Consider the following 22,767-nt stretch of genomic DNA (forward strand, 5'->3'; position numbering starts at 1 on the left):
TTTAGTTATGACTATCATTTATTCATTTTACTGTTTTCTACAATCACTGAGACAATCAACTGGAATATCAACAGTAACAGTTCTAGTTTAAACAATAACGTATTTAGATTTATACACATCATCATTATATAAGTTACTGTCAAACATAACCTTACACCACAAAAACAGTGTTCTTCTGTCAGTTATGTCAGTTATGTCTGGACATGCATCGTCAGTTTCATTCAAAATACTGACTGTTCCAAGTATGATAAAATATATTTTAGGAAAGATAAACAGACTCACAATGACCATCTTTAATCCAATATAATTAAAGCATATATTACGCCTTTTTCTGTTTAATAAAAGCTTATAAAATCAGTGTTTTGGTGTGATGATTTCAGCAATTTAAACATTGAGTTGTCACTGTATTTTTGAAAAAAAAAACAGCAATATTTGTCACCATTATGCCACTTTTATTTTATTTCTTGTCTAAGTGTTGTATCAGCATTTATCACGTCAGCAATATTATTACGATGATTCACGTGGTGCTAAGCACGTTTGTAAATTCTGTTGCCGTTAAAGCTTGTGTCATCCAGTGGACTCATCGGCTGAAAACGTCGAAAGAATACATGTACATGAAAAATAAACATGTTTAAAAGATCTCGTTGAAACAAAAAGAGGTTCTCATGCAAACTACTGACATTATAAAACCGACATTCACAACGACACGGATACATGTCACAACTTTCAAAGATAAAGAGATTAGACGGCATAGGGCCGCCTATAACAAACACATAGTTTAACAGTTGAGACAGCGTGTTACTTTTAGTCGAGGTTGTAAACTTATATATAAATGTAATATTGCATAACTGTTTTCTTGCATTTGAGACCAATTCATATTCTGTGTTCTTCCTGAGAGCAAAAACAAAACAGTTCGAAACTGCTGATTAATTTGTTAACGAGCGACAATAAAAAGTGCAACATCTCATGAACACTCTGGACCACGGCTTAATCATATACACGAATTTTATTAGGATGAACAATTCTACAAGAGCCGAAGAATAAAACAGCACAGAGATAGATAGAGGACAATTTTCAGCAAAACATCTGCTGATAAGTGTATGAAAATTCCGGATAGAAGAGGCCCCCCGAGAGAAAGCAAATACATGAAGTTAAGATTATTTCAAACGCTGTTTTATCGAGTCTATTCGAGAGAAAATTCATTAAGAAAATTACTTACTGTATGAAGTTCACCATCTTTAATTAAGAACTCGGAGTATGTGTCGCATTTCCCCGGACCTGTTAACTGTGTTCTGGCTTTAAATGTAATTACTCCGTCCTTAAATGTCGCTGTTTCCTGTAAAAATACAAAATGTCGCTATTTCATTTCATAAGATAAAATTTTGATAATCTTTGTGATGAAATTAAGTCTTGCTACTCTCTGCATATAGATAAAATGTTGTCATTTCATTGCCACAATTTACTGTAAGAGGATAAAATGTCCCTTTTTATTGTGGTGAAATAAAATGTCACACATTACTGTAAGAAGATAAAATGTCGCTATTATATTGTAACAAGATAAAAATATCGCATTTTTCTGTAAAGAAATAAAATATCGCAATTTCCTGTAACGAGATAAAATATCGCAATTTACTGTAAAGAAATAAAATATCGCAATTTACTGTAAAGAAATAAAATATCGCAATTTAGAATTACTGTAATGAGATGAAGTATCGCAATTTACTGTAAAGAAATAAAATATCGCAATTTACTGTAAAGAAATAAAATAACGCAATTTAGAATTACTGTAATGAGATGAAGTATCGCAATTTACTGTAAAGAAATGAAATATCGCAATTTGGTGATATGAATTAAAATGTTACTATTTTACTGTAAAGAGATTTTAAAAAATGTCGCTGCTTTATTATGTCGCTATTTCTTGTTATGAAAAAATTATCTCATTGCATCAAATAAAATCTGAGGGGAGGTAATCAGCTCTGATAAATATTATGTAAGTTAATCATCACCTTATTGTGAAAGGAGTTCATCAAATCGTCCTTTGTCTCAAACTCCACACCAAACTGAAACTGGCAGTCATGTACAATATTAGAACCCATATCAAACTTCATGTAAACTTCGTCACCTCTTCTTTCGATGTAGATAGTCGGCTTCATTAAGCAATACATATCAGTTTCATTCTCGGGATATTCTATAAGGAAAGTCAGGTGTTTAAATTCACGATAATTGATTAAAGTTTCACAATTTCACAAGGAAAAATAAGTTATGTTTTGCACTGATGAAGGCATATAGCCGAAATGTATGCATTAAATAATTACTGAATGTTCGTGTTTGTGTGGCTTGTCTGTTTACAATTTCACAAGAATAGAGTTATACGTACAACGAGTACAACAAAAATATCTACTATATGATCTACTTTCTATTTAGTTTGTCATGACAAATACAAAAGTTTATATTTATATCATCAATGTCAAATGACGTGAAACACGTGTACATATTTTAAAGATCTAGAACTTAAACATATCTTTTAAGTAAATTTAACTTTTCATGAATATAGTTAATTACAGCTTGTTAAGATATTAGAATTTAGTTTTTTTTCTTACAGACTGACAAGTAAGAAAAGCGTATGAACCATGAAAAATAATGTAAAATACAGTTTCATTGCTTTATTCAAGAGTTAAAATGTTCTAGAATAATAGTTGTCTAAATATGATAATTGTTTTAAAAAAAGACTAATGAAATAAACTTAAGCTCACTCATTCTCGTCATTGTTTCTTTCAGGTTCTCATCTCTATCCCACTTCCAAACACCGCAAAATGTCTCCTCAAATGCTTTCATGTCGTCTGCCATTTTGAAAATTGTTCTAAAGTGAGTACTTTACTAACCGTAGATAACTAGAGTATTCACAATATGACGAAAAGTTTCTGTTTGCGGTACCTGTTATAATATTTCTGACGCTCGATACGGACCACTTAGTCGCGGTTCACGTTCAGTCACGACTCTTTAATGTACATTTAGTGTTATATATCAATATTTGCTATACAACAAATACACGTATGATCATTCAAATATTTGTCATGGCTTAAATTTAAGCAAATATTACCATGGTTTATTTGCGTTCACATTTTATTTATGCAAAGCTTTTTGAAGAGAACTTTGCTATATATAGAGGGTATAAGTCCAAGTTGTTGGATGATGCTTGTTGCCATGACGCTACAAAAGCAATTACTAGTATTATGTGCAACATTCTACCTAATAATGACTGTAACATGTATCTTTAAATGTAAATTTATAAACATTTTGGTTAATCTATTGTTCAACCAGTCCTCGACTTGAACTGATTGCATGTAGTTTAGCCGTGACCTGTCATTATTTGCATGAAATTTTAAAGAATAAGATTTTGTACATTACTACACAATTCTATCTTTCAAGAAGGAACGTAAGGAGAAATATTACCAGTTTCTACGTGATGTTTTGATGACCAACTGTGACGTACACTACATTGCTTATCAAACATGTACATGTAACTCTAATTACAGATCGTGGTTTAGATTTTAATCGATTGTCCGGATCATTCTTGACCAACTGTTACATGTACGTACGGTATGAAAGTGGTATATGAAAAACACTTATGCACCAATAAAATGCGAAAGAATACCCCGAATTCGAATCAGTGAAAATATCAGATTCTCATAAAAGTCTCTATATATAAAGTTAACATTTGTGACAGTTTCTCAAACTTTAGTATGTTGGCTGACTTACGCCATGTCGTATTTTCGCTTCCTCGCCTCAAAATGCGAAAATGCGAAAACACGGAGGGACGACAAAGTTGAACTTTGTCGTATCTTCGTGTTTTCGCTTTTTTCGCATTTTCGAGGCAACAAAGCTAAAATATGACATGGCGTCAACCAGCCACCATACTTTCGAGATGATCACAGGACAAGGTGTCTTTATGGCAAAAGACTTTCTGAATAAAAGTCATATAAACATGTACAGCCTTTGGTCTATACTGGCACAATCTACATTACACAGGCAGTTTTACCACATATTACATACATTGTTATGATTTGAAGCATTTTAATGGCTAAATATAATTATTCAAACATTACAACTTGGGAATAAAAGAAAAGAGAAATCAGTCTAAAAAACTTACTAGTATTTATTAACAAAAACGTGTTGGCATGAAAATGGCCATGGCTGGATAAAAGCATTTTAATAATTTAACCTATTGAAATGTCTATGTGTTTCGATTTAAGACTACTAAATGTCTTTACTATAACTGTTTTTGCCCCGGCAACGGTTGCAAAAACGTGGTAGCACATGCTTCAACTCAAGGTACACAGGTACAGATGATGAAATCACTTTACATGTCTGTTTTACAAATTGATCAGCTCCGATAACGGTCGCTGAGAATTATAAGCATTCTCCTTTTTCTATATCTTTCTGTTCCAGCCATGACGTGCTAATATAGTGTTATCTGAAAATATAAAGGGAAGAAAGCAAAAACAAGGAAAAACAATGAAATTGAACGGGTGGGTTTGTGGTGGGATTCAAGATTTGAAATGTAAATTTTAGATTTTTTAAACGAAGATAAACTAGTCTACCTCTTCTATGGTGAGCCACGATTGAAAGACCGTTCCCAGAATTTGCTCTGCCTTATATATGACATATTCAAGTGTAAGTTGTCTCCCCTGACAACTCTTTTTGAGGCCCTACTGGGGTGTTATAATAAAAAATGTTAAGTTGTAAGATTTGAATAAAAGATTTAATCCTCTAGCGGATAAATCGAATATTATTCAAACATTACAACTTGGGAATAAAAGAAAAGAGAAATCAGTCTAAAAAACTTACTAGTATTTATTAACAAAAACGTGTTGGCATGAAAATGGCCATGGCTGGATAAAAGCATTTTAATAATTTAACCTATTGAAATGTCTATGTGTTTCGATTTAAGACTACTAAATGTCTTTACTATAACTGTTTTTGCCCCGGCAACGGTTGCAAAAACGTGGTAGCACATGCCAAAAAGCCCACAAGCAAAGTGAAACATTTGACTGTGGGCTTCCGCCAAAGCGGGCTACCACAGCTACAATTTTGCCCTACCCAGCCATGGACGTGAATGTGTTGAGAGCGCCCGATATTGTATTCAATAAAACGTGGTTACCAAAGTCCGACAGATGTGTGCCATCCGGCCTATACAACCTAGGGTTTTCTGTAATATTCACGAATTCGAAAACCCAGCCAAACGCCGCTCCCCGGCACTCCCCGTACACAGCCCCGGGGAATTCACCCAATGAAGTGTAATAGCGAACTCAATGTTTTCGGCCTTTTTTTTTTTTTTTTTTTTTTTTTTTTTTTTAATTGAAATAAAACAGTTATTTCTTTATAAGAAAATAATTAAATATTATTGTATGAATAATTCCATACAAAAAATAAAGTAAATACACAAGTTTACGCAGAAAATAACCTTATTTATTATGGAAGATTCCACTACGTCTGTTTGAATTTTATTGATTTTCATTATAAACTTCTTTTTTTTTTTTTTAATAATTTGCAATAGATATTAAACGAATATTGATAATTTTTAAAAAGATCAATTTTTTTTCACCTTAAACGGTTAAATAATGATAGCAAAATAGAAATATCTCGTAACTGTGTTATGTACTTCATTTGGTGTAATTCCCCAGAGCTAAAACGGCAACGTACCGGAAAACGGCGCCCAGCTAGGTCCTCGAAAAGGTCAATCAGGGTAACGAATATAATAACCCCCGAGTTTAATAACAAATGCACTGATACAACTATTTATACGCATGCGGGTTTTATTTGCAGTTTTGTTACATTGGACATATCTCCATGACCTTCTTGGTAATATCTGAGACCAAATTATTTTCGTAACAGGCATATTTTCCCATAAAGTCCCTGTTATAAAGTTTTTGATGTCCCATATGATTTCAACTGAAGGTCGATTTCCTAAATCGTTCCCGCCACAGTGTAATATCAAAAATTTTGGCGCATTTTTAAACTCAAGCAAGTATTCTATCGAAGGTTTTAAATCAGAAACTTCCATGCCCCCCTGATATTCCCATATAACATTATAACCTAGAAATTTATGTCCTCACTTCTGCGGCATGCTGTTTGAAAGGCATCCCTAATAAATGAAGAGCCTATAATCCAAACATCCGACATTTTACAGGCTGAAATAAGTTTGATTATATATTACCTATCCATTTAATATATATAATTATCAAGTAATGTTATCAAAACACATGTCAGGCACATAATGCCAACCAGGTGTTATAAATTATTAAAGACACATAATATCAGGCACATAATGCCAACTGGGTGTTATAGATTATTAAAGACACATAGTGTCAGGCACATAATGCCAACTGGGTGTTATAATTATAAAAGACACATAATGTCAGGCACATAATGCCAACTGGGTGTTATAAATTATAAAAGACACATAATGTCAGGCACATAATGCCAACTGCTTGTTATACATCAACACATTCAAAAAACAATATCAGGCACATAATGCCAGGCACATAATGCCAATATATATATAACATCTTTTTATTACAACAGCATAAATTGCTCTTCTTAATACATTAATGTGTATTAAGACCCGGTAACGGTTTCTTAATACAAATACGTTCTTTATTTAAATAGCCAAATTTCGGATCGCCGGCATTCACATTACAGCCATTTTGGCAGATCCTAAAAAAATAAGTTTTTTCCATGAAATACTATAAAATTATCGGATGTAGGATTTATAAGCGTAAGATCGCCAACGGACTCTGTATTTTATATCATTGATAGCACAAACCTCACGGAACATATTAGAAGCCCCGCCGATTCGAAAAGAGTGTGCTTTATTTTTTTTTTATTGTTTTTTTTTTTCTGACCTATCGAGTTCAAAGTTCTTTTTAATACTGAATTGAATTGAAAGGATGTTAAGGGACTTCCATCGAAATAGCAGAATAACGGCCCTTGCACGTTACTTCTAAAATGTAAGAACTCTTTCAGTTTTTCATAACAGATTTTGGTCAGTTATCGGAATGTCAATAGAACATCCGACATATCTCTGGTCGTTTTTGGACATCTAAAATAGAGTCTAATGAGATTTTGATTGATCGTTACATCATCTACATTTAAAAACAACCTTTTTTGATTTCTTTTAAGGCAATGCAATTTCGCTTATTCTTAACAGACCTATGTAGGCAAGACAGAAAGCATCAGAAAACATTAAACACTCATATTGTGATCTGTAAGGGTTAGGTAGGGCTGATAAAAGCTGTATCAGTACATTTTGTGTTATCGGGTGTCTTGTGTCATGCCTTTTCGATAATCTACGGAACCCTTCTAGCATAGTATTGACTATGAATTGTTTTGTATTGTCAACCAAATTGTTTATTTTATTAAAATAACTTATTGTTGAAACGTGAACAGCTACTGTTGAAAATGAGTATTGACGTAAAGACATGTATGCAATATATTCCGTAATATATAGTTCTAAATGGCTGTTATCTTACTTATCTACCCATTTTTTTTAATTTTTTTTTTTTTAAACATAACATAACCATTGAATTTTTCAAAAAAAATGTTAGCCAAATATGTGCATCTTCTTTCATGCCTTGGTTGACTAATAAAATGGAACGGTTTCTTTACATACGACATGGCGCCATAAAAACGTCTTTTAAAGGCACGGCCACTGGGAATAGCTTTCGATATAAAATTAAATAGACCAACGACTGATTACAAGTAAGTGTTTGAGTCTAATCTTATTAGTGTTTCTCACCCAAACGAGACTGTTTTCGCTTTCCTTATTTTTTCTAAAGGCACCTTAACCATTTGGTTGATTGAATCAATTTCTAGACCCAGGTATGTTATAGTTATAACAGGTCCCATTCATTTTTCGACACTTAGGGGGACACCAAGTTCATTGCAAATTTTATCAAATGTTCGCATTAAATTCAAGCATTTATGATTTTTCAAAAGATTTTTCTGCCATAAAAAAATCATCTAGTACTGTAGGTGGTCAATGTAGTATGATTTTGATTCTTTAGACACAAGCCATTGTAAAAAACTTTGAAACATTTTCAAAAATAAAACATGAACATGATGCGCCTTGTGGCAGCATTTTTTGAATTCAATATCCCTCCTCGGTTTTTATACCTAATAAATCAAAATCACCTGGCCATATAGGGCATAAATTAAATGCAGAAGAAATGTCAGCTTTTGCCATAATAGCAGAATCCCCTATTTCTTGAACTATTCTTACTGCATTTTCGAATTGTGAATATTAAACATGGCAAAATTCAGGATCGATAAATTCATTTATACTTTGCCTGGTGGGTATGAAAGCTGAAAGCACCGTTTTGTTTTGGTACGAGACCTACGGGATTTATTCTCAGATTAGTAATTGGCCTTTTTTTGAACGGTCCTAGGATTCGCCCAAGTATAAATTCGTCGTGAAGCTTTTTACTTAATAAGCATTTTTGATCAATTGCCGATTTGAGATTTTTGGACAAAAAAATAGGGATTCTTGGTCCCGTATATTCGAGTTTAAAACCAGTGCTGAATCCTTATAAAATGTAATTGGCATCATCCTTATTTGGGCATTGAAAGAGTTTATCAGCGAGAAACTAGATATTAATTGGTGAAAACCCCAGGTCCCATAGGCACTCTTTGAGCTGGCAATATAAATACATAACGCGGTGTGAATTGCGCTGTTTGTTTATTTGCATAACAGTGTATTGAAGGGTGGTTACCAAAGCATTCGATGCAAACGTGTTTGTAAGTACATGATCTATTTGTACAAAAGCCTTTGTTATTAAAGTCGTAACATTATTTTGAATATTCAGAAGTGCCGGCTGGTTCAAGGACTGTATAGTCTGCATTATCCATATATGTCATCCACAATTCCGAGTCAATATTTTGCCACTTTAAAATCGATTAATTATTTAAGCCTAAATTATTATTTTTCTTTGGCAACAAAGTGTGTAACTAAACTCTACAAATTGATTGTTCCATATTTTATCTCTAGTACTGACAGATACATGTGCGGCTAGCATTGTACCGGAACAAGTATAAATTTATCATGATATTTTTTAACTTCACCTTTATTTGTCTCTTGGTGATGAAGATCAACATCTACCGGAGGTCCGGATTGGCCATCCATTTCGTTTTCTTCACAGGGCTCCCTAACAGGTCTGTCAGCTGGAGGCATGGCTGTAGAAACAGACGTCCGAATGTTCCTCCTCTTATTGACTTGCTGTTGGAGCGTGTCTCGTGTATGGCCACGTTGTTGTCGATGTTTTAACATTGTCGAAAAATAAAATAATATAAATAAATAAATTAAATAAATTTGTGTAGATCTAATTAAATTATTATTATTATTATTATTATCAATTTTTCTTTTGGTGTATTTTATTTATTTCCTACTTTATATATTTAGATTCTATTTACTCTTATCTTTATTCTCTTAGCCTCGATGAAATGACGTCATAGGTATGATGTCACGCGAGTGGATTTCAATGAGACTGATAATTTTCCCGTTGGAAAACATGACCTGTCATAATCGAGCCATATAATCAATATTGTATTTTTATGCGTTTTATAGCTATGCTCATTTATTCATTCATAAGAGAATGCTCTAGATTTTAAGTATAGATCACGTGCTGAAACATCATATAAATATAAAATCTATAGGTTTTAAACTCAAGATCTAGATTTAAATCCAATTTTTTATTTATTTACTAATTATTTCAAAGAAACCGATTGACTTTGACATATATTTAGTGTAATCAAGGCATCCAAAATTGATTTTTTTAGACTACTGTCCTTGAAGAGAACAACAGCTGGTCATCACCACGTGGTTATTAGATCTGGTCAAAGTTCTTTTCTAATAAACCCCAAATATTAAAACAAATAATAATGAGCAGAAATATAAAATGTATCTTAATCTCCTGTGCGATTCTAAATAATATTCGTTGATATTCAAGATTTGAAATGTAAATTTTAGATTTTTTAAACGAAGATAAACTAGTCTACCTCTTCTATGGTGAGCCACGATTGAAAGACCGTTCCCAGAATTTGCTCTGCCTTATATATGACATATTCAAGTGTAAGTTGTCTCCCCTGACAACTCTTTTTGAGGCCCTACTGGGGTGTTATAATAAAAAATGTTAAGTTGTAAGATTTGAATAAAAGATTTAATCCTCTAGCGGATAAATCGAATATTATTTTAACATTAAACATAAACAAATTTTAATCTTTTCTATTTAAGATATTGATTGTGACCGCTTTACCAACTATGTATACATACATGCGCAAGGTCAATGAGGATCAAATAAAGTACACTTTTTCAATGGAAAAAGGTTTGAGTTAGAATTGTTATTATTAATAGTACATTAATTATAAGTCTTCGAAGCACTTTGATGGTCAAATTTATTTTAACATCAAAGGGACTCGACTAAGGTAATTTGACATGACGGGACTGGAAATATTTATTTTCGAGTGACGTTTGTCTAGACCAATAGCTTGTGTACAAAATTTTACATCATTCGCTATTACGTTTTCCCGGAAAATTATTATAATTTTGAAAAGTCCCCTTAATTGTTCAAAAAGCTTTGCAACACTGTTCACGTATATTGGTACAGGACATACGCGAATAGCTTAAAAGACGATATTCGATTTATTTCTTAGTACAAATATATATTTCTTATTTAGCTTCTTCACATATTTCTGTTTTAGGTGACCCAGCTGATCTATGTTAGGAATTCAATTTTTTTTGCCTTGCTTTTGGTCGTCAATTAAGTTCCTTTAAATATATACAATAAATAATCCTAAAATTTTACATTTCATATAAAGAAAGATACTGACAGCTAGTGATCACTTTAACGAACTGCTAATATGCAAGATCAATTAGGAATGAATATAGAACACTGAAAAAAGGTTTGATTTAGTATTTCAAAAGATGATCGTCGGGTAAAGGTATTTAACAAAACAAACAAATTGTAGACAAATGTATAATTTAATTGCTATTAACATGATATAACTCATATACATGTATATATGTATATCATAGTATTACTAGACAATGTACATGTTATCAATAGCAGCTTATGTTATTGGTTTGGTACAGTATTAAAATGGAACAATATTCATTTTCAATATACATGTATATCTATGACTACTAAATATAGTGACAATTTTACTTTATTTATCACTGCTCAATAATGCATGTGTTTAAAAAAAAAACATGGAAAACATCGGGGAAAAAAACTTGACATATTCAAAATTTTTAATTCTTTTCGATTTATAGATACATTTTATTGTACCAAACACTATTTGTCGTATTGTATGGATCTACAAATTGTTGAAAACAAAAAAAAATAACAACAACAATTATAATGATATATACATGTATTTGAATTCTTCATGTCGGCTTGGTTTTTGATCTGTTCCAGTGATGATAGATGAGTTCATACCTTTTTGTATATTCTGTCACCAGTTACACTATTGTCATCAATTTTACTCATTACCTATGTAAAGTAAGAAGATTATATATGCAATGAGAAAAATTGAATATAAATATTTTTATCAATAAAGGAATTCAAAACCAATGGCAATTTTGCTGTTACTTTCATCTATTTTTTGACAAACAAATAAACATCTTATTAACCTTTTACCCCATGAGCATATTGCGAAAAATGGCCGTTTTCATTGAAAAGCCTCCTGTAACAAGTTCAAACTGCTATGAAACTATGAAAAATGCTTCAATACTGATGAAACTTGGGACAAATGTTGACTACACCATAACCTCTGTAACAGCATGCTCAATTGTTAATTTCCTGTTACCATGGCAACGGGGGGACGTCTCAAAATTACCCAAAAAAAAGTTAAACTAGAAATTAGAGGTGCTAAAATATGGTAAATTGCATGAATAAGCGATATGTGTGGAAACGGGAAACGGAATCGACAAGCAAAATAAACAGTGTAAAGAAATTTTATAACTAGCTGTTCATATATACTCTGAGTTTTTTAATGAGCCTTACCCCATGAAGCTCGCCATTTTCTATTTTCATCACAGTTTGATAGTAAGCACCGCCCATGTTAGACCAGTTCTTGAAGTCAAGACAGCCGTCCTTAAACGTAACAAGTTCCTTGAAATATAAAACGAACCGTTAATAAACCAAACAATATTCAAAAATCTCAAGTAAGTAAAAGAAAGGTCGGACACAGAAACGAAATTAGACTCTGTCTCTTTTCGTGAAATTCGCTCCGCCAGCACAACAATGCATCTCCACGACAGAATTATGGCAGAATTATGGCGATAAAACAAATATTTTAGGTTTTTTGGGGTCTCCAAACTTTCCTTTTTCACAACGAAACGAAAGACCGATAGCACCAAAACCCGAATTTTGTTCATCTATCTCTACGTCACACAAAGACAATCAAGTAAATTTTTTGCGTGCCTTAACGAATAGGGAGAAATGGTCGGAAACATAATTTCTGTAATAGGAAGGCAAATTTTACACACCTAGTAACATCATTGTGTATAGAAAAGTAAATAAAAGATAGCCATGTTGATAGTTTAGTATTATAAATTCAAACTTACTTTGCATATCAGTTTTTAGAACAAGATACCTTAAACAGAAGAAGTGAGTGAAACTTGTTGGCGTTATTTCATTTTGTTACCCACGTATGATGCACGTTTTGACAGTTTAAGTCTTAAGGACCAATCGCAATTACAGCGAAATCTACTGTGTGCAGATTAAAAATTCGACAGGCGGTCTCTTTCATGGGAAAAATACAACTTGTATAATGAAATGTGACCTTAGCTTTGTGACGAATATTTTATGTGTTTAATATTTATTCGCTTGTTGTCTTCAACTCAAGGTTGACTGTAACTAATATTCAACTGGTACCTTGGCATCAAATGTTGGTGGATCATTTTTCATATCTTTGGACACAAACTCCTCGCCAAGTTTGAATCGTACACTATGAACCATTCCTGGCATAATTTCGTAATCAATTATCAAGTGGTCCCCATCTCGTTTTATTTCCAAACATGGTTTCGCGTTCGTTAGGAACTCAACTTCCATTTCCGGGAACCCTAAAAGTATATTTAATATTTCAAATATGTAAAGCTCTCGCTGGTAAAGTATTAAAAAAATAGTGCAGTCCTGTTGATTTCATATTAGTATACATGTATTCAAATCTAACAAAACAAAGTCAATATGCAATTGTTAGCCAGGTCAAATTGCAGATATTGATACAGAAGAGATTAATTATGTTGTTTATTCATTGATTTTGTTCTTTCTCATAAAAGCATGGCGGAGAACGCGTCAAATTACCGCGAAGAATAACTTACATAAAGAACGCTCAACAATTTTAATAGGAGTGCCTTCATCTCCCTCACACAAGGAAACATATTATGTTTATTAATCAATCGTTCCCTAATAAAATATTTATAATGTAAAGCAGGGGTCATCAGCTTTATCATATATTTAATTTACAGGCGTAAGTTGTTTGGCATGGACTTTATTAAGCTTTATATTTCAACAAGGGATTTACCAACTGTTTTTATGCTATGTTATCTCAGTTCTATACTTTTACAAATTTAAATCTACTCGTATTTTGAATCGTACTTGGAAAATTGCCTTACCAGTAAGGGTTCGAAATGTAGCACATGCGTGCAAACTCTTTTGAAATATGTTTAACATACATGTACATTAATGAAAATATGTCTATGTAAATGTTTTTTTTTTTTCAAGTTTGAAATAAATCGGATATGTACAACTGTGAAATTTACGCTATCGATCAAATTTGAACTGCCGGTCAGCATTGTATACTTTGCGGTCAGAATAGCCTGCAATTGATTCTATTTATACACCTAGTCAATCAATATACATGTTGCCATGCCCGGGAAGGCTAAAATATACAAACTATGAACGTGATTATTATTTTTATTATTGATGATTGATAATTTTACAAGCGTAAAAAGTAACTTAAAAACAACATTAATTATATTGAAATTAATGTATTAGATGCTCATTTATGGTGTTGATTTTAAAATATGTCATACAGACATGACTGTCTTTGCTAATCGTCTTTTTTCACGAAAAAGATTTGCATAGAATGTGATTCACTCAAAATTTTGGTATAAAATTTTGAATTTTTACATTAATGATCTAAAATCATTTTATGAAAATTACTAAGTAATATAACAGTTCAATGCCGATTGTCACCAGTATAATTTACAAATGGTTTAATTTAATCTTCTTAAAATAATAGATTATCAGATTATCGCAGTTTAAAGTATATATTTACATAAGCAAACGTTACTCACCTATATACTTCAAGGACTCTTTAAAATTGTCATCCCTGTCATATTTCCATTTACCACAAAATAATTTCTCAACTTTGTCTAAATCACTCCCCATTTTAGAGGGTTTTTACGATTCAAGATAAGATTACTTGTCAGTAGGACGGATATTACTTGCTGTTAAATTACTTACTTGCTATACTTATCTGCGACTATTTGTACTATAAGGGGAAACAACTTCTTTAGATACCGGCAATTTGTTTAAAAGGAATAAACGCAACGAAGTTGTCACTTTCAGACAGTATTTTCTAGTCAAATAATCGATTTTTTGAAGAATTGATTAAATCAAAATATCAAGGATATCTATATATCACACTTACATATCTAATATTACTTATTGTAAGGTGACAGTTTATTTTTAAGACTCATTTTATATGATAATTTTGAAAAAGTGAGTTTGAAATGCCATCATTAATTTTGTATTTGTCTCTTTTGTTATATTTTAATTCCAACAAGTATTCGTGAATCATGTAATACAGTTTCAAAGAAATAATAATAGTAGAAGTTATTATTGTTAAAGGAGTTTGACAGAATCCCGCCATATTATGTATTCTTATTCACAAAATTTAATTAGTCAGGCGCGGGACAACAGCGCGACCAATTTAATTTTGCAAAAACGTACTAATAAATTAGTGTTTTAAATTATTTTTATAAACAGTCGACTTACTAGACTGATTAACTGTTTCTCGATTTACAAAAGTAAATGTGTTACGATTCATTTGAAATACTGCAATTCTATTGGACAAAAAATAATTTCAAACACTAAATGTAGATAATGCAGGACACGAATTGTATTCAGACAATAATGTGTAATTTTCCTTTGCTTTAAACAAGCTGTTGCCATTATTTTAGTTTTATAAATGATATAATGTATCCATAACTGACAGGATAATAAAAACAGACTTTAACTTATTCTGCCTAAAGAATAACAAACCGTGTCAGTCTAATGGAAACAGTTCGATTACATAACAAATAGATATATTTCTTCTCGCAATTTAGAATTATATGAATATTGTAGTTTGGTTTATATACCCAGATGAGGGTAATGATATAAAATTGAAACTATAAAGACAATAATGGAATTTTACTATAAGAAATGAAAGCACCAAGTTAAATATGTATACAATGCCATGCTGTAAGTTTTGAGCATTCTAGATTTAAAGATTTAGATCTTAAAATTTAAAACAGACGGTTTTCTAAATTACTTTGAAAAAGAAGGCTCTCAAAACACGGCATTATTGAAAATGTGCCAGACTCCGTTTGTCTGAGCCTGTTCATCCGCGGTAGTGGAAAGTGCAAGCAACCGTCCATGCCTCCTAGTGCAAGCAACCGTCCACGCCTTCTAGTGCAAGCAACCGTCCACGCCTTCTAGTGCAAGCAACCGTACACGCCTTCTAGTACAAGCAACCGTCCACGCCTTCTAGTGCAAGCAACCGTCACCGCCTTCTAGTACAAGCAACCGTCCACGCCTTCTAGTGCAAGCAACCGTCCACGCCTTCTAGTGCAAGCAACCGTCCACGCCTTCTAGTACAAGCAACCGTCCACGCCTTCTAGTGCAAGCAACCGTCCACGCCTTCTAGTGCAAGCAACCGTCCACGCCTTCTAGTGCAAGCAACCGTCACCCCTTCTAGTGCAAGCAACCGTCTATGCCTTCTAGTGCAAGCAACCGTCCACGCCTTCTAGTGCAAGCAACCGTCCACGCCTTCTAGTGCAAGCAACCGTCACCGCCTTCTAGTGCAAGCAACCGTCACCGCCTTCTAGTGCAAACAACCGTCCACGCCTTCTAGTGCAAGCAACCGTCCACGCCTTCTAGTGCAAGCAACCGTCCACGCCTTCTAGTGCAAGCAACCGTCCACGCCTTCTAGTACAAGCAACCGTCCACGCCTTCTAGTGCAAGCAACCGTCCACGCCTCCTAGTGCAAGCAACCGTCACCGCTTCCTAGTGCAAGCAACCGTCACCGCCTTCTAGTGCAAGCAACCGTCCACGCCTTCTAGTGCAAGCAACCGTCCACGCCTTCTAGTGCAAGCAACCGTCCATGCCTTCTAGTGCAAGCAACCGTCCACGCCTTCTTGTCAAAGCAACCGTCCACTCTTGCTAGTACAAGCAACTGTCCATGCCTTCTAGTGCATGCAAGCAACCGTCCACGCCTCCTAGTGCAAGCAACCGTCCACGCCTCCTAGTGCAAGCAACCGTCCACGCCTCCTAGTGCAAGCAACCGTCCACGCCTCCTAGTGCAAGCAACCGTCCATGCCTTCTAGTGCAAGCAACCGTCCACGCCTTCTAGTGCAAGCAACCGTCCACGCCTCCTAGTACAAGCAACCGTCGAAGCCTTCTAGTGCAAGCAACCGTCCACGCCTTCTGGTGAAAGCAACCGTCCACGCTTCCTAGTGCAAGCAACCGTCCACGCCTCTTAGTGCAATCAACCGTCCACGCCTTCTAGTACAAACAACCGTCCACGCTTCCAAATACAAGCAACCGTCAACGCCTGCAAGTACAAGCAATCGTCCACGCCTCCTAGCAACGGCTAGGGACTGTTGTAGAAATTTGAAATTTTAGATTATAAGATTTAACGAATTTACATTGTTGAGATAAAACAATAACCTTGAATCTTCTGTCAAATAATAAAGCTGTAATCTGACATGAATAAGCATGATTAACCACATATTGCTTACTAGGTGGTCGACATTTTTCAACTTAATCAATATTTATTCAAGAGCCTTTAGACATTCAGAATATTTTCATATATCAATCTCATTAATCTGCAAAATTTTGGACAGTTCTATACTTTTTATTTACAGTTCATATTTCTTATGAAAAAATATAATTTTTAATATCAAAACTCTTGCTTATTAATTGGCATGTGACATAATAATTATAGAAAATCCTAGCAAAGAATGCCAACGATGCGAACGTAGGTTTTTACATATCAAGCTTCGGGGCTATATCTTTTATATGTTAATAACCGTAATTTCCTGACTTGGTATATGCCGTGATATAATCATCAGACAGCTTTGATCTGCACAACCATTGAAATAGTTACTTATTAATCAACATAATAGAATAGAACATATCTTTATTAAGTGAAGTTACATAAGCAACACGAGAACACACCAAAAGTGTTTGTAGACAAAATAGAATCCAAATATCTAAAGTATCCACTTCAAATAAAGTTTTAGAGATTGTTTGTTATTCAAACTTTTTTTTCTAAAAAATTAAACAATGCACAGTTTATCGTTCAAATGTCTGGTAACTAATTTATCACTCAGGAATATTGGCCTTCGTGATTATACTCCTTATTATGATCATTTGGACTTGAACCGTGTTTATTCTGCAACAATGTACTCAAAATTAATATAAATTTTCTAGTTATGTCATCAGTAAATAGAAGTAAAATATTATAAATTTCTATACAGAGCATTTGCATTAAGATCTAGTGTTTTAGAAACAATGCAAGATCTGTTGATATGATTTGATATCATTCTGCATATTATGTTTGTTTGGTTTTACGGCGCACCAACATAATTTAGGTCATATGGCGCCGAAATGGAATGATGGTTTTGACTCACCCACGGGTGTTACAAATTTAAAGCAACATCAGAGGTCAAAACCACCTTACTTGCTGGAGCAACAATTAACAGATGCATAGCCTCCTCCAATAATCCGAACACATTTAGTCACCTCTTACGCAAGGTGCAATTCTGATGCTTCAATCTGTAAAAGCAACCACTCAGTGACTAGGGACATACATTTGTATATACATGTATTGTACATGTGCTTTGAATGTATGTCATATTTCAAGTGATTCAAGTAAAATAAAATAAACACTGAAGTTCTCAGTTGAAAAAGTAAACATAAACAAAATAAGATTTCTGTATACATAATGTAGCTCTAATTTCTTATTGATAAGTAAAAAATCTGGAATCCAATCTGTTTGTAATTCGCCGAACTTATTCAATACACCTTTTTCACATTCATTTTCATATTATGCTATAGACACGTTTTGGAGTTATTTTATTCTATTATCAAGTACATTATTGTATAAAAGATGATTTTGTAATATTCGTATAATAGCAGTGTTGTTGTGTTTCTAGTTTGAACAAACAAAAAGATTTGTCGGTGAAGGAACTTAAGATTTGCTGTATCTGCTATTTTTACATGGGTGAGTCATAAAAAATGTAAATATATGACATATCGATTATGTCTTTCAGTACAAATTCATCCGTTGTTAAAGTTTATATCTAACATGACAGTAAAACTTTAATTTCTATGAAGAGGTATTCTGCACCATTGCAACTAAGTTCAGATAAAGAATGATTGCAGCCTGCATTGTCAATATATTATATAGTATGTACATGTATGTGACAACCAATAGATATCTTATAAGATTAATTCAGCCCAAAACAATAAATCAATCAAGACCGCAAACCTCAGCCCGAAAATAAATTAAAAAACTATATCGCTTAACGCAGCCCCAAAATATACCATCCGAAATAACTGCTTACCGCAGTCCCAACAAATACAATCCCCGCAAGACCGCTTACCGTAATCCAAACAAAAACAATCCCCAAAGACCGCTTACCGCATCCCCGACAGATATCATTCTCTACCACTGCTTACTGCAGCCCAAAGATATATAATCCCCAAAGACTGCTTACTGTATCTCCAACAGATAACATTATCTACCACTGCATACTGCAGCCCAAAGATATATAATCCCCAAAGACTGCTTACTGTATCTCCAACAGATAACATTATCTACCACTGCTTACTGTATCTCCAACAGATAACATTATCTACCACTGCATACTGCAGCCCAAAGATATATAATCCCCAAAGACTGCTTACTGTATCTCCAACAGATAACATTCTCTACCACTGCTTACTGCAGCCCAAAGATATATAATCCCCAAAGACTGCTTACTGTATCTCCAACAGATATAATATCCTAGACCGCTTCATGCAGTCCAAACAAATATAATTCCCCAAGACCACAAACATCAGTCCAAAAATATATTTACAAAAACTAGACAGCTTACCGCAGTCCCAAAATAAATAATTTCCCAAGACCGTATACATCAGCTTCTAATCACCTCGCTAACATGTAGAAAAGATGTACCTACTGTTAAATCCATTTTATATGATTCATTCGATGCTAAAATATGTAGGTTACAAATAATATGTAGAAACTCATATATATGCCATTTGTTGAAAGATATATATCTTTTTTCTTAAATTTGATTCAGTTAAAAAGTAATGTGATACACATATCTATTTCAAGTGATATGAAAGAAACACAAACAAACGCATTTGTAAAATATTCTTTATTAATTCAAGGTTTTTCAAAAACTATTTGAAAAGCCCTGATTAATCATAATGTCATATACGTCTTAATCTCTAAAGATGTTTACATGTAATTTACCTAGTCACTTCATTAATGTTCTCGACTATCATACATATATTATATGATAGCAGCTGCTGTTGGATAAATCTTTTGCTAGCTTTAGCTATCATGATATGTATGTTTTAAAGAACTATAATTTAATCTCTAAAATGTAAACAACATGGAAGAAGTTATATTTCGCCACTTTTGTAGGAATTTGTCATTTTATTTCTTCTTTATATAAAACCTTCGACCTACAACGCCTTTCTTTTTATTTCCTTCAAGCCCGGTTGTTTCCTGTATAAGAAAAAATGTCTTATTAGAATAGCACTATAAATGTTAACAGTATTAACAATATTATGCCATTCAAAATGTGTTTAACTGAAGTGTCCAAACTCTCTTACTAAATAACACCACCGGATACCCACGGCTGAACCATTATCATTACATGCTAATCAACCGTTGGTATCCGACGAAAACTTAATAAAAGACTTCAGCAAAGGTTATAGTAATCGAATTACTTCCACTGTATTTTTAAAGCATTTCCCTCATTTAAGAAAAGTTTGTATATTCAAAACATTTTTTACATATCAAATATATCATTTACAAACGATACGGCTGGTATTTTGCACGGAGTTTAGATTACGAGGTTTCAACTTGAAAACGAGCGTCATGATCAGATAATATAAGACACACAATGCTTGCTGTATTTCAATTTTATCAATTAAATCAATACATGCAGCTCTTTTTTTCAAACATACATTTATAAAAGCCCGTTCAGACATGATTGATAAGGTCATGGTTATATGCGTCTTTCGGTAGAGGTGATAATATAGGACATCCAATCAAGTTTAACAATTAATATATTTACATCTATATATTGCTCATCCTTGCTTGTCACCGCTTGATATTAGAAAATACATTAATGTTGATCATAAATGTATGTTAACATGGAAATATTGAAAACATGCTGCACACAATTGACTTCATTGCAACTTCATGTAAAAGAAACTTACCGAGGTAAGCTTGTCCCCAGATACGGTAAATACCGTAAAATTATCTTCTGCATTAGGCAACTGAGTCCGGTTCGTGAACTCTGCCCGTCCGTTGTTGAATGTTACTAATGCCTGCCAAATGAAAAAGAAATTTTGGGATGCTTTAATGTCTTTGAAAGAGTTCAAAGATTTTTAAAGGGTCTTACAGGTTGTAATGAGATGTTTACATTTTCTAAAGAACATTGCGACAGAGTTCCGTTACGTCATAATGGTGGCTGTCATAAACGGAGTGAGAGACTCAGTAAGGAAATTAAGCGGCTTTGTGACCAGGTGTAAACTAAATTCTTTGAAGTTGGTGAACATACAATAAACATGAAAAAAAACATGAAATGCAATCATATTTATACTTCATTACCATATGTAAATAATTTATCATAATCATCAATATGACTATTAGAAAAAGGAACATTTACCTATATTGTGGTATAACAAATATAAAGCTGTCATGATATGTCATGATATAATCAACAATTAAACAGGACTTTCGTTCGTTTTTTTATTTTATTTTGTTTTGTCTTTTACTTTATTATGATACGATGGCGGGTCGTTGGGATCTTTAGCATCAAATTCTTTATCTAGCTGATAAGTGATATCAAGATAAGCTCCCGGTGCTACTTCTGTTCTGTGGAAGATTGAGTCCCCTCTTTGTTCGATTGTCATCGTCGGTTTGCTGTTTGCGAGAAATGCTATCATATTTTCTGGTGTTTCTGTAAAAAAAAAATAAAAAAAAAAAAAAAAAAAATCATTTGCCCTGACATAAGAAAAAATCTTGAATTATTCGATAATGATAACTTTTCGCTGATATCTTTATTTATCTCGCAGTACATATAAAATGATGCTTGCTGTGTTTGCTTAAAATTCGTTATAAATATTTTTGACTGATTATAATTATGACCCTATATAAACAGTTGTTTGCAATATAACCCTCGCCTATCGGGTCTGGTTATATTTACAAACAACTGTTTATATAGGGTCATATAACATGTCAAAAATCTTTATAACTAATCATATATTAGATAATTATATACTGAGGTAGAATGTGTATTCATCCATCATTTTCTCAGTTTTGGTTTACTTAATATTTGATAAACATGTATCATGTAAAATCGTGCACATACAATAAAGCAATTAGCATTTCTTGCCAGCGCACAGCACAGTTGTTATTTCTTTGGTTTTGTATAAAGATAGTCGGGACTACCAAAACACCACGTTTAATCAAACATAGTATTTTATCATGTTTCAAACAATGAAAAGTGTCCCCATAAAGCTGTTTTTACATGGAAATGCTATGTGATTTTTTAATATATACATGTATGTGATATGTAAAAAATGAGACAATTAACTATATAAACATATATAGCATACAGGCAAACACACACGTATGTACCCACAGTGCTATATGGCATATCCCGCTGGCGGTTACAGCATCTACTCTTGTAACAAGATTAGTACAGAACGGCAGTCATTATACATGTATATTTTGAAATTTTCACTAAAATAATTAAATGGTCTTGTCAAGATTTATAGCCCAATTTAGTCATTTTTTCCAAAGCAGCTTTTATAACAATTTCAAAAAGACTTACTTAATCCTCTTAAAGATTCTTCAATATTTTCACCATTTTCGTATATCCACGTGCCACCGAAAATCTTAATAAATTCCTCCATGTTTCAAGACAAATCTCATTACCGGTTAGTTTAAACGATCTGGTATGTCAATGTTATAGACAGTGTTATAGAAAATCATGGTGTATATCGATCGCATCACGAGCAATATACGGTAACAAAACATGAATACCCAGATAACATGAACATGCAAGTTGAAAAATAAAGATCTCGATTACAGCGAACTTTACTCGGACGAATACTGAGACAAATTGCAGATATTTTAAACTACAGACCGCCAAAAAGTGAATTAAGAAAAAGAATTTAACATGATAGC

General features: G+C 33.2%; 3 protein-coding genes and 1 long non-coding RNA gene across 4 annotated transcripts; all 4 read right to left on the reverse strand.

Annotated features, from left to right (window-relative positions):
* On the reverse strand, positions 1-3,001 carry LOC132743483 (uncharacterized). Its single transcript, XM_060732001.1, has 4 exons — positions 2,754-3,001; positions 2,007-2,188; positions 1,220-1,336; positions 1-587 (listed from the first exon to the last, which is right to left on the reverse strand). Exons 1-4 carry the CDS (start codon positions 2,845-2,847, stop codon positions 528-530), a joined length of 453 nt encoding a protein of 150 aa, XP_060587984.1. The 5' UTR covers positions 2,848-3,001; the 3' UTR covers positions 1-527.
* Positions 3,002-4,138: 1,137 nt separating this feature from the next.
* LOC132743485 (uncharacterized) lies at positions 4,139-10,244 on the reverse strand. Its single transcript, XR_009627580.1, has 2 exons — positions 9,875-10,244; positions 4,139-8,873 (listed from the first exon to the last, which is right to left on the reverse strand). It is a non-coding gene; the product is annotated as an uncharacterized LOC132743485 (long non-coding RNA).
* Positions 10,245-11,051: 807 nt separating this feature from the next.
* LOC132743484 (fatty acid-binding protein homolog 7-like) lies at positions 11,052-14,546 on the reverse strand. Its single transcript, XM_060732002.1, has 4 exons — positions 14,357-14,546; positions 12,933-13,120; positions 12,060-12,167; positions 11,052-11,546 (listed from the first exon to the last, which is right to left on the reverse strand). The coding sequence occupies exons 1-4, from the start codon at positions 14,448-14,450 to the stop codon at positions 11,487-11,489; spliced, it is 450 nt and encodes a 149-aa protein (XP_060587985.1). The 5' UTR covers positions 14,451-14,546; the 3' UTR covers positions 11,052-11,486.
* A 5,153-nt stretch (positions 14,547-19,699) lies between these two features.
* Positions 19,700-22,573, reverse strand: LOC132743465 (uncharacterized). Its single transcript, XM_060731985.1, has 4 exons — positions 22,412-22,573; positions 21,351-21,535; positions 20,790-20,900; positions 19,700-20,070 (listed from the first exon to the last, which is right to left on the reverse strand). Exons 1-4 carry the CDS (start codon positions 22,491-22,493, stop codon positions 19,999-20,001), a joined length of 450 nt encoding a protein of 149 aa, XP_060587968.1. The 5' UTR covers positions 22,494-22,573; the 3' UTR covers positions 19,700-19,998.
* Between the last annotated feature and the right edge of the window lie 194 nt (positions 22,574-22,767).

The sequence above is a fragment of the Ruditapes philippinarum genome, unplaced genomic scaffold (genome assembly GCF_026571515.1).
Source record: "Ruditapes philippinarum isolate M1 unplaced genomic scaffold, ASM2657151v2 ctg483_1_1_1_1, whole genome shotgun sequence".
In the NCBI taxonomy this organism is placed as follows: Eukaryota; Metazoa; Mollusca; class Bivalvia; order Venerida; family Veneridae; genus Ruditapes; species Ruditapes philippinarum.

Coding starts and splice junctions, on each gene's coding strand:
- LOC132743483 (XM_060732001.1), bottom strand. CDS start 2,847: ATGGCAGACGACATGAAAGCATTTGAGGAGACATTTTGCGGTGTTTGG. Junction 2,189..2,753: donor AGAAACAATGACGAGAATGA/GTGAGCTTAAGT, acceptor CTTTCCTTATAG/AATATCCCGAGAATGAAACT. Junction 588..1,219: donor AAGATGGTGAACTTCATACA/GTAAGTAATTTT, acceptor CGACGTTTTCAG/CCGATGAGTCCACTGGATGA.
- LOC132743484 (XM_060732002.1), bottom strand. CDS start 14,450: ATGGGGAGTGATTTAGACAAAGTTGAGAAATTATTTTGTGGTAAATGG. Junction 12,168..12,932: donor CACCAACATTTGATGCCAAG/GTACCAGTTGAA, acceptor TTATATTTCAAG/GAACTTGTTACGTTTAAGGA. Junction 11,547..12,059: donor AAAATGGCGAGCTTCATGGG/GTAAGGCTCATT, acceptor TACTTTACATAG/GTAATGAGTAAAATTGATGA.
- LOC132743465 (XM_060731985.1), bottom strand. CDS start 22,493: ATGGAGGAATTTATTAAGATTTTCGGTGGCACGTGGATATACGAAAAT. Junction 20,901..21,350: donor CGCCATCGTATCATAATAAA/GTAAAAGACAAA, acceptor TTCATTTGGCAG/GCATTAGTAACATTCAACAA. Junction 20,071..20,789: donor CTGGGGACAAGCTTACCTCG/GTAAGTTTCTTT, acceptor TTTCTTATACAG/GAAACAACCGGGCTTGAAGG.